Genomic DNA, 12,531 nt, shown 5'->3' on the forward strand with positions numbered 1-12,531 from the left:
TCCAGTTCCGGGAGCCTTCGGTTGGGAAACCAATCGCAGGGGGAGGTCCTGCCAGCCTCATTCCCAAAGCCCAGCCACCCTTTCTCAACTTCCCACAAAAGGCAATTCTCCCTCAAAAACATCGGGAGACACCCCCTCAGCAATCTCCTAGGTAATCTTTCCCAGTTGGGATTAAAAGGAGACATTAAACAAACAAAAAAAAACTGGTCTTTTACTTTATTTCCATGTGGCCTCAATAACAATGGGTCACTCTGGCCAGCTCAGGGCAATTTCTATTTCCAAATTCTCCGAGATCTTAGTAACTTCCTCCAGAGGACTGACAAATGGTCAGAGGTTCCCTAAATTCAAGCCTTCACCCTCCCTGAGCAATCTTCCTTTGTTCGCCACTTAACTCTAACCTCCCACTGAGAGCCCACCTCTCAGACCTAGCGGCAGCCTGCAGGAGAAACACAGCCTAGGGCCAAAACCTCTTTCTCAGCACAACAGGGTTTGTTTTTTTTCTCTTCTTTTTTTTCTCACAGCTGCCAGCCTCAGTCCAGGCAACTGGAGATGATCGTTCCTAACTAGTTTGGTAGTCTCCCCAGGGACCTACCTATTGTCCCCAGACAAGGCTCCCAGATTTCCGGTAGGCTTGCCTGGCCAAAACACTCTTTATGCCTTTTGCATACTCTACACCTTTTGCTGACTCTAAGAGCTTAGGTGAGAGCCGAACAAAAACCCTCTAAAGTTCTTGCTGAACAAAAACACCCTACCCTTACCCTGACAACATTGTGCCTATACCCGCCCTTCCGTCCTCTGTTACCCTCCACTTATCTTCCTCCTCCCCCACCAACAGCCCCAGCAAAGTCCAAATCCCTCCCCACTGTCGGCTCCCCACAGCACCCCTCCCACTCGTCCTCTCTGATATCTGCCAGCAAGTGTGCCTCTTCTAACCCAATCCCCACCCCAGCCTCAAACATGCTCTCGCACTCTCCTTCCCACCCAATACCTCCCCAGACCACTTCTCGCCCTAACCTACCCCTCCGTGAGGTAGCATGCGCTGAAAGGCCCATTTGTGTACATGTCTTCTTTTCAATTAATGATCTGGAGCATATTAAACAAAAGATGGGTCCTTCTCAGAAAACCCTGATAAATTCAACTATGAGCGCCTCAGGGAAATTACCCAGGGGGCAGATGAAAACCCAGCCCTCTTTATGAACTGCCTTTCAGAGGCCCTGATCAAATACACAAACACCAGCCCTAACTCCCCTGAGGGCCTTATTCTCCTTCAGCTACACTTCATTTCCCAGTCTCACCCAGATATTCGTTAAAAGCTCCAAAAATTAGAAAATGGGCCCCAAATACCCCAGAAAGAGCTTGTAGGCCTTGCCTTAAGTTTTCAACAACTGGGATGGGGAATAAAAAACTCAGAAAGAAAAACAGGCTAAAGCCAAATATCAGATTCTGGCCTCCCTAGTTCAACCTCCCGCTGACAAGCCTGCAAAAGGTTCCGCTGCGGCAGTCAGGGCCGCTGGGCAAGAGCTTGCCCTAATCCCAGGCCTCCTGCAAAGCTCTGTCTGAACTGCAGACAGCGGGGGTCACTGGAAAACTGATTGCCCTCTAGGCAAGTCAGCTCCTCCCTTGAGTTCTCTCCCCTCCAGGTGACCGGACACGTCTAGAGAGGACCTGGTGGTCCTCACTGGTCTTGTCTTCGGCAACCGAATGAGAGGGCCTGGATCCCAAGGCCCCTTCCACGACGACACCAGCGGATCCCGGACTAAGAGTGGTGGTGGCAGGAAGTCAGGTTCCTTTCCTGATCGACATGGGAGCCAGCCTCTCTGCGCTTACTGAATACTCAGGACCTTTGCTCCCTTCCTCTATCTCAGTTGTTGGAATGAAAGGCTTAATAGAAACACCAGCCTAAACCCCTCCTTTATATCGTTCCACTTCTTTGGCCAAGCACTACAGAAGGACCTCCTATGTCTCGAACTCACCCCTAGCTGCCTGCTCCAGTATATGACGACGACCTCTTGCTCTGCAGCCCCTCAAAAAATGATTTTATATCCCACACTATCTCCCTCCTTAGATTCCTGGGGGACAAGGGATACCGTGTCTCAGAACACAATGCTCAGCTGGTACAGCAGAAAGTCACTTACCTTGGTCTTGACCTCAGCCCTACTAGCTGCATACCCACCTTCCAAAAATAAGCTATTAATCATCTCTCTTTCCCCAGCACAAAGCAAGATCTTCATTCCTTTCCATGGTTTCTTAACTGCTTTCTCACTCACTGCAAAACCCCTTTATGAGGCCTCCTATGGGAATCCCCAAGAAAGAGTCCCAGAGACAGACTTAATTCCTGCTTTTTTCTAGGACATTAAGCCAGCACTCCTCAAGGCACCTGCTTTGACTCTACCTAACCCTAACAAATATTTCTTTTCTTAACCAGCAAAAAGGGATAAGCATTAGGGCTACTCGCACAATCAGCTGGGGACTCCCTCCAGCCTGTTGCCTACTTGTCCAAACAACTCGACCTTGTGATAAAAGGCTGGCCTCTCTGCTTACAGGTCCTAGTGTCAGGCTGCACTCCTTATCTCTGAAGCCCCAAAATCGACCTCCACCAGCCCCTAAAGGTACACTCCTCATACAACCTCTCAAACCTTCTCAGCCACTGGGCTGTAACCCTTCTCTCCCCAGCCCAGTCTAAGTCATACAGTCTCAGCTTCAACAACCCTCGGTTATCTTCTACCCCTCCTGGCCCCACTCACCTTTATCACCCTCCTTCTTTTCCTCCCCTGCTTAAGTAACCTATTTCAAGGATTTTTACAGGATCAAATGGCAGCCATCTCCCAGGCAACTAATAAAGAACACCTCCAAACGGCTTTTCTGCTTCAAAATATCAGAAGACCGCCTTCATCACCCTCTCTCACCAGGAAATAGCCAAGAAAAGAACAGCAACCTGTCTTCCTATACCCTTTCAGAGCCAGGAATGACAGAATCCAGACCTGAGTACCACCTTTTGAATAAGCCCACCCACTGTCCAGAGAGACCTAGGTGTGTCATCTTACCTACGCTACAAGCATTCTGCAGAGGACACGTCAGCAAGCCACAAGCCCACCTTTCCTCTGACCCCTCCCCTCAAAGAGCCCACCAAAAACCCTGGCCATAAAAAGCCCCTTGGCCTGTTAGAGACCCCTTTCCTTTGTTCTGCTGGCCAGGACAGAGGGATCCCTGTCAGGTTTAGTAATAAACCTGCTTGGACTGTTGAGTTCGCATCCCCTCTTTTTCTTTCACTCCGCATTGCCTGAGGGTCCCTGAGGCTCTGACCCCATTTCCTCACTGCATTCCAGACACAGCAGTTTTCTGGGGCTCCTGAAACCTGCAAAACTAGTTCTTACCTCAGGGTCTTTGAAGCAATGTGTTTTTTCAACATGAAAGCTCCCACTCAGTCATCATAAGACTGGATCTTTCTGGTCATCCAAGTGTCAGCTCAAAGTAACCTCCCAGGACAGGATTTCCCTGACTGGGAGCCAATGGAAGCAGCTTCTGTCCTCTCCTCCACGTCACTCTCTGGCACATTACCTCGTGCTACTCTCACCATAGCACCTCCTGACCCTCATCTGTATATTTGGTTACTTTTTCTTGCTCTTTTCTCTTTCAACACTCATAGTAGGAACTCTGTCCATGTTGTTGAACCCTCCTAGATGCTGAGGACTTAGATTAGCCCTGGGTAAAAATGCCTAATAGCAGATGCTCACTAAGACCTGGGTAAATAAACTGCCACAACCTCTTTAATGGCTTTCTATTGCCTATGGATAAAGAATAACTCTAGTAACAAATGCCACAAGGCCCTGTGCAACGTGACCCCTGTCACTTCTCCCTGCTACCTCCACAGTATTAATGCATGCCTCCTTCCCCGGGGAGAAGATCCTTCCCCAGGCTGTGCCCCCAGGAGGCAGCTCCCGCCCTCCTGGCTTGATTAAACTTCAACTCTGCTTACACATCTCTTACCTTGGGAAACCTTCCCTGAGACCCCAGGCAAGGCTCAGTCTCCTGCTTTACATCCCCACAAACTCTGTATTTTCCTTCGTATCACTTTTCACACTTAATTTAACTGGCTATTTGTAATAACTTGTAAAATAAACAAAAACAACACTGTTTTCCTGACTAGGCTTTAAACTGCGTAACACTGGAATATAAGTCTGTTCTATTCACTCAACAGAAAGCCTGATGCTAAGTGTACTGCTTGACTATAAAACTAATTTGTTTTTCACACATGGGGAAACCAGAAACTTCATATTCTCTCATGTGCAAAAAGGCTACAGGTCTCCCTTGACCTTGCCTGCTCTAACTCCTAGTCCTGGGATGACTAAGAATATCTCCCCTCACTGCCCCACCTCCCACCCCAACCCTGGCAGACCTAGGGCAGACTTGCCCCCTCTACCTAGGCAGTCCCTGCTCTTCTTTGCCTCCAGAAAAGCCAGGACTGGCCTGCCCTCCATTTGGTTAGCCTATTCTTGCAGTGTGATTAGGGAGGCCACGCAGAAAGGTGCGGCCTGGTTCTTACCCACTAGAAGGATCAGTGCAACAGGAAGCCCTCAGGCAAGGATTAAATACTGAGGCGACCAGACCCAGGGAACTGGCAGGTGTTCAGCCTCCTGATGTCAGGAGCTATTAATTGGTATAGGCCACTGAAGTGCAAAGACAGAAGCTAAAACAACTGACAGATAAGCTCAGTTAATTGAGTGACTAAAATCCAGCTAACCTTTTCAGGAGATTGCTTATATGGTGCAAAATATATTTTTAATTGATAAACATCAACAAAATATATGGTTTCTTATCTTCTTCTGTAACTGTTACCAGGTTGGGGAAGGTTGTTAGCCTCTGGAGATAAACTGTTGGGCTGCCTGGCTCCATCCTGCCCTGCTCTGGTCTGTGCCTGACCCTGTCTGGATGAGCCCTTGGGGTAGACCAGCATAGAGGCAGACATGGCTGACAGGCTGGTATGCAGAAGAGAACATTCTCCTCTACACGGAAATCAAGGGAGCCAGCGGGAGACTGCAGGTTCCTTGTAGATCAAACTCCTTGCACAGAGGGCACCTCCACTAAGATCTTAGACCCTCATTCTCAGGAGCCCAGAGGCAATGCAGGCTGCCAGCAAAACTGAAATGACTTCTGTCTGTCCCTGGAAACTTCCTACTCCCAGGCCTCTCTATGCCTGGGAAAAAAGTACCAGCAAAGAGAAAATGGATTCCTATTTAATATTAAGAGTGTACCATCTTTACCATCCTAATGGGTAAAAAAAATACATAACACAAACATTTCTCTATGGTGGAATTTGAGGCTAAGGTTAGTGCTAGAGATAGGAAGCCTCTGTTTCTCTATCAGCCCCTACCCACCAATGAACAAAATGCAGAAAAATCACATCATAATACAGGTACCTTCCTCCCTCTGGTACAAGACCTGGCAGGTAAAATATTTTAAATCATTAGAAAAGTCCCACAACAGTTAAATTTCATGTACTTTCAAAACTAATCCAGGACTTGAACAGACACATCTCCAAAGAAGAAATATGGGTGGACAACAGGCACATGAAGAGATGCTCCACACTGCTAATCATCAGGGACATGCAAATTAAAACCACAATGATCTATCACTTCATACCAGTTTGGATGGCCAAAATCCAAAGACAAGAAACAGCAAATGCTAGCAAGGATATGAAGAAAGGGGAACCCTCCTACACTGTTAGTAGGAATGTAAATTAGTTCAACCATTGTGGAAAGCAACATGCAGGTTCCTCAAGAAACTAAAAATAGAAATACCATTTGACCCAGTAATTCCACTCCTATGAATTTACCCGAAGAGATCTGAAAAGACATATGCACCCCTATGTTTATCGCAGCACTATTTACAATAGCCAAGATATGGAAGCAGACTAAGTGTCCATTAATAGATGAATGGATAACAAAGAGGTGGTACATATATAGAACAAAATATTATTCAGCCATAAAAACAAAAGAAATCCTGCCATTTGCAACAACGTGGAGGATTTAGAGGGTATTATGCTCAGTGAAATAAGCCAGGCAGAGAAAGACAAGTACCCAATGACTTCACTTATTTGTGGAGTAAAACAACAAAGCCAAACAAGGAACAGAACAGCAGCGGACTCATAGACTAGTAGTTACCAACGGGGAGGGGTTGGGGGGGTAGGTTGGGATGGTTGGGTCGGGAGGGAGAAGGGGATTAAGGGGCACTATCATTCATAATCACAATATAGAAAGGTCATGGGGGGGTAGCACAGCACAGAGAATACAGTTAATGACTCTATAACATCCTACTATGTGATAGAGCGTGACCACACTGGAGGGCATGGGGACTTGCTTTCTCTCCTGGTGCCACTCTCCCAGCACCTGCATGTGTTTGTTCATCAATCCAGAAGCTCCCTGAACCCCTGCAGCTTTTGGATTTTTGATGTAGGCCTCCTAACATAGGCACGATCCATCACGAGCTGTATTTCCAGCCTCTCTCCCTTCTCTGGAGGATGGGAGTGGGGTGATGGGTATGCTGAAAGTTCCAAGCTTCCAATTATGTCTTGTTCTTTCTGATGACCAGCCCCCATCCTGGGGCCCACCAAGAGTTGCCTCACCAGAACAAAGGATACTGCCATCATTTTGGCAATTTCGAGGGTTTTAGGAGCTGTGTCAGAACCAGGGTCAAAATCCAAATATTAGAACAAAAGATTGCTCCCAGAGTTCTTATCACTTAGGAAACTCCAAGGGTTTTAAGGAGCTCTGTGTCAGGAACCAGCGGCAGAGAGCAACATATATATTTTCTGTTATCTCATGTGGCATTAACCCAACTCTACATATGCCCTAGAATAGCAAGAATGAAAAGCACATCCCTAAAACAGGAGACATAGAAGCTTTTCTTTTTAAATTAATTGCCAAAAAGTCTGACTAAAACTGCCAACCATTCTTTACAGCAACTCAAAATAGTAGTGAATGCCAAGTATTCTGAAGAAAAACCAGCACCTGTCCATTTTATGAGAGAACATAAAGAAAAACATGTATTAACAAAATGTTTAAAAGATATAATAAAGAGAAAAAACTGTAAACTATACAACCCCACAAAAGTAGTCTGAGTGAAAACAGGGTTTTGGTGAACCAGGTTTTATGTCATGAAGCTATTTTAGAGTCCACATAATACAACACATTTATAAGTACTCATATTTCTTTCTTTGACTTTTAGATAAATTATTTCTCCAAGCCACAAGGACCACATCGGCCTCATAGAAAATAAATAAATAAAAGAGGCAAATGCAGCAGGCTAAATGATTTATAAAACTTTGGTTAATATACTCACGCAGTAGTGGTCTGCATGTCATGCCAGCTTTTGCTGAAGTTCTGTTTTAATTCGTTCATCAGGTTCATGCCCAGTTTTTGTTTTATCTCAACCAGATGCCTCTCTTTTGCTGATAAAACTTGTCTTAATGTTGTAATTTCATCTTCGAGCTACAGATAGGATGGGAAATGGTGGGAAAGATGTGAGACCTGCAGAAACAAACACCAGCAAAACAAACACCAGCGCTCCAAAGCAACCTCTGTCCCCTCTTGTTCACCCAGCTCTGTGCTTGGCTATAGCAAACACATCTTGTAGCACTACAATCCAATATTTAAAAATAGGAATAACATTTTTTAACTTTTAATGATTATAAAAGTAATCACCGCTCCTTGTAAAAAAACACTCATCCTTCCTTCATATAGTAAAATATAAACAAAATAAAAATCACCTGTAATCTACTAGAAACAGCCACCACTTAATTTTTTGGTTTCTTATCTCCCAAACATTTTTCTGCAATTGTGTTCAGATAAAATTTTTTAACAAAAAATTGGTTTTGTCCTGTATGTCTTATTGTATAAACAACTTCCTTTCAAGAGTCACTAGTCAATACTGTTTGCTTTTTGCCAACCACGCACAGCTGCAACGATGAAGGCACAGACTGTGATTTCACCATATCCCATGAAAATCAATTTGAACCACCACAAAATCTTTGATCCCAACTGCCCATTTTCATTGTTGTATTTTATATGATATTACCCTGGTAGTAGTGCTTGAATTTACACCTTTATTTTCTGAAAAGTATACATACCTGTGACTTTCTTTGTGAAGCCAAAAGAGAATCATTACTACTACCTTAGAACCCCACATGCATGGAAATAATACAAAGCCTGACACTTTACTAGGTTTCTTATTTAAAAAAAAAAATGAAAAAGGGAGCAGCAGTGTCTCATTTACACTCAAAGTGTCACTCTACTTTTGACCTACTTGCATTACTAACCCTGTCAGTCATCTTGTAAATGTGCTCCCTGGGTCACCGGAGACACTGCTGCTAGATAAGCATCCCAAGGGAGACATGTGCCTCTGTAAAAATTAGTCCTCTTACTAGTGCAAGGAAGACTTTACATCAATGGTGAAGAGACAGGAGTAGTGTTGTGAACCTTCAGATACACAAATGATCACTTAGGCAAAACAGGCAGAAATACTGAATCAGAACCATTTTAAAAACCACAGGAGAAAACAACAGTCTCTTGGGAGTTTTTAATATCAGGAAAATGTCCTAGTACTTGAACATTAACCATTTTTTTAATACTATCAAATATTTTTTATGCTTAGGGAAATCTTCCTAAAATCTTTCTAAATGAATTACACAGTCTTCAAACATGTTCTAATCAACAGCACCCTATCTTTTCTGATGAGCAAGAGCCTTCAGGAAATGTACTCACTACTGCAAAAGAAGTATACTTTGGGACAACCAATAGGGATAATGCTTTTAATAATCTCTCCATTCAATGAGAACACACTGTTATTTTAAAGTGAAAGCTTTTTCTTTTGCTATCATGTTATATTCCACTTTTTCATCTGTGTCAATGTGGCCTGCATTCACTATGATGCCTAGTATTTCTCAAGGCTATATCTTTTTTAAAAAAGTGTTTTATTAAGGTATCATTGATATACACACCCTTATGAAGGTTTCACATGAAAAACAATGTGGTTACTACATTCACCCATATTATCGAGTCCCCCCATACCCCATTGCATTCACTGTCCATCAGTGTAGTAAGATGTCAAGGCTGTATCTTTAGTTGTCTTACCATGGATGATGCTTGGGCTTCATGCCCACCTTTTATTTTGTATTAAAACTTTTCTGTTTTCTTCTGGATCAATAATATGTTTTGAGTGACTGACATTACTGGCAGTCTGGTCTTTTGGATGTATCAAGTATTACTGTACTTTCCACTGTGTAACAAAAATAATGGGCACTTTTTAACTTGCAGGAATAAATTATAAATGTAGAGATGGAGAAAGAGACTTAAACATCTTGATATTCCCAACCTCCTACCTTTGGAACCCCACTCATTCACAACTGGGGAAGCAGTAGGATATTCATTAGTTATTGGGGGATAGTATGCAAAGGAGTCATAGTTTTCCAGTGAAATCCTTCTTGATCCCACAAAAGTGATTCAGAAAAACACTGAAGTTACCAATTTACCAAACATCACCGTAAAGAAAAAAATATTAATACCACACCTAATAATTTAAAAATTGAATCACATGTTAAAAGGCATTTATGGGAAAGAGACTTCTAATAATGGAGCCATGAACTCCATTTTTCAGTTGGGTCTATTTTTAGTTTCTATAATAAAATTCCCAGCAATTCAATAAAATGTTTGACTCATACTTCTGAAAGCTTTCAGTATATGTATCAGTGATCAAAATATAAGCCAAAATATCTATCAAACTCCAGAAGTTGAAAAAAATTTTTTTTAATTATATTAATTTGCAAGACTGAAAATGGCCAACCACATCTCTTGCTGTAGAGCAGAGTCCTGCCACAAAAGAAAGACATTTAATCACATGTGCTTAAAATGATGATCATGGTGAGAATCCCTCAGTTGACGAGATTTTTTGGTCTAGTTACACCAGCGGTTCTCAATTTCAGAACATAAGAGTCATCAGAAGGCATATTTAAAATGCATATTCAGATACATGTCCCTTTTAATACACTGAGATCTTGCTGTCTTAAATTTGGTGGGATCAGATTACATACATTATTTAGCAAGCTTCCCAGATATTCTGATGCACATAGTATGGAAACTCTATATTGGAAAGTACCTCTGTAAACCATGTCAGATTCCTTTTGGAATGAGGTGGGATGTAGGTAAATCATTAATTAAAGCATTTAATATATCCTTTCCCCTTTAATTTTAATCACTTCTTTATTGGAAACTAATATCTGGTTCTTTGGTTTCTTGACTCCCTAGAGGACCTCCTGGCAGGATAAATATTTATGCCCAAGATTACATATTTAAACTTGATTATTTAAATATGGGTTAACCAGAACATAAGAAGTATTAGTGAAGACACAGAGAAACTGGAACACTTATACATTGCTGTGAGAATGTAAAATAATTCAGCCACTGTGGAAAACAGACTGGAAGTTTTTCACAAAGTTAAACATAGAATTAGTATATGACCCCGCATTTCCAGTCCTAGATAGAATTCCCAAAGAACTGAGAACAGGTGCTCAACGTCATACATATATACACAAGTATACGCAAATGCATGCCAGCACTACTCACAACAGCCAAAAGGTGAAAATAGCCCAAATTGCAGTACATACACAAAATAGAATATTATGCAGCCATAAAAAGAAATTAACTATTTAGATATTATACAACATGCTAAAAACACTAGTCTAAGGTGAAAGAAGCCAGACACAGAAAAAGGTCACATATCATATGATTCAATTTATATGAAATATCCAGAATGGGTAAATCAGTGGAGACAGAACAGAGACTGGTGATTGCAGGGAAGAATGGGAAATGGGAAGCAACTGCTTAACAGGTGTAGGGTTTCCTCTGGCACAAGGAAATGTTTTGGAACTAGGTAGAGTCTGTGGTTATACAACACTGGTGCACTAAATGCCACTGAACTGTTCACTTTAAAGTAGTTAATTTTACATCATATCAATTTACCTCAATAAAAATGTAAAAAATATAAATTAATCTGAATTAAGTAAATGAATTAGCTTCTATATGATACTTATGTTAGAAGATTGAAAATTTACTTTTCCTTGATTATAAAAGTAATGCATGCTTACTGCTGAACATTTAGAAAATTCAGAATACACTGATATATGTGTGTATATACAATCCAATAATCCAATCACATCAGCCAATTCCTTATAATAAATCTCTTTTTATATACATATATATATATCCTATTGTCTATTTCTCTGGAGAAACCCTAATACAGAGGGGTGTTACAATAAGACATGATTGGCTATGAACACTTTAGTTATTCACTAGATCAGTCCAGGGAGAATAAAGGTCTTGAAAGAAGGAACTGAGAGAGAAAGGTCGAGAGTCCAGGGCACTTCTCTGTAAGTCCAAGAGACAGGTGCCTGGAGGGCACTGTGTGTGTTCTTTTTGGGGACCCATACATCAAAGGATGAGGGAAGACCCAAAAATGAGATGGAGGGAGCCTGAAAATAGGCTCTTCGTGCCTGATAATACTGTCTGGTATTTTTTCTACTCCTACTAATGCCTATTTCTCTCGAGTCATTTTGTCTAGGTGATACTGGAAGTATTTGTTATATGATCATAAATTTACAGTACTAGTGACAACAGTTCATTCTTTTCAAAAGCCAAATCACATTATGGAATACTAAACATAAAATGCAGCTTAGTGAAATCAAAGTAGGAGTGGGATGTTAACAGCACAGAAATAATGAACATATTTATTTAAAAAGGGAGAGAGAAGAGAAAAAAATGCCCATAGAATAGATGTGTACAGACCTCAGAATAGATGGTCAGGAGTAGCTGGTAATAAGGCTAATATGAAAAATATCTGAAACAAAGTAGTATTTCTTTGTATTATTGATAATAAATAAAAACATATTCCACTTCTGGTATTTACAAATATAAATGTTTGTTGAAGCTAAAAAATAATTTAAGTTAATTATAAACTTCATTAGACACCAGCTGTACATAAAACACTGCACCAGATCAGGGGTGATGCAGGCCTCACACTGAAGGAACTTTTAGAAACACACATATTGCTTGACCACAAAAATAAACTAAAGGCTGAACTATGTTAAAAACAGATTCCTCTTTAGAAATTCAGACTGTGTCTAGACATAGGCTTTGGGACAATACTGCCTTATTTTATGTTTTCCACCATAAGGACAGGTCTTCCTATTGCCAACAACTGGTAAGCACAGAGCAGTATGTTGGCACTATGGGTGCATGGAGTTACGAGTGTGCCTGAAGTCTAAGGGTATCCTCAAGGAATATAACCAAAAAAACAGTGCAAGATAAAGCAGTGTGGAGGCATTCTGCACAGCCGGAAGGCAGTAGAAGGATCTGAGGAAACTAGGTAGAAGAGTGTATCAAAGAGGAGACTGGACCCCTGACATACCCCAAGAACCGTCTTTAAGCAAAGCAGTCAGAAGTCCTTGCATACAAAAGTCTTGCTTTGGATCATGGCCACAAT

At 41.8% G+C, this 12,531-nt stretch overlaps 1 protein-coding gene across 5 annotated transcripts in view; it reads right to left on the reverse strand.

Annotated features, from left to right (window-relative positions):
- Positions 1–12,531, reverse strand: part of TPD52L1 (TPD52 like 1) — a 98,671-nt gene that overhangs the window by 21,918 nt on the left and 64,222 nt on the right. For all 5 annotated transcript variants that reach the window (XM_036903896.2, XM_057489288.1, XM_057489286.1 and 2 more), the window contains exon 3: positions 7,339–7,487. In XM_036903896.2, the coding sequence (XP_036759791.1) occupies positions 7,339–7,487 (149 nt within the window). The remainder of the gene's footprint in view (positions 1–7,338; positions 7,488–12,531) is intronic.

Source organism: Manis pentadactyla, chromosome 12 (assembly GCF_030020395.1).
Source record: "Manis pentadactyla isolate mManPen7 chromosome 12, mManPen7.hap1, whole genome shotgun sequence".
Taxonomy (NCBI): Eukaryota; Metazoa; Chordata; class Mammalia; order Pholidota; family Manidae; genus Manis; species Manis pentadactyla.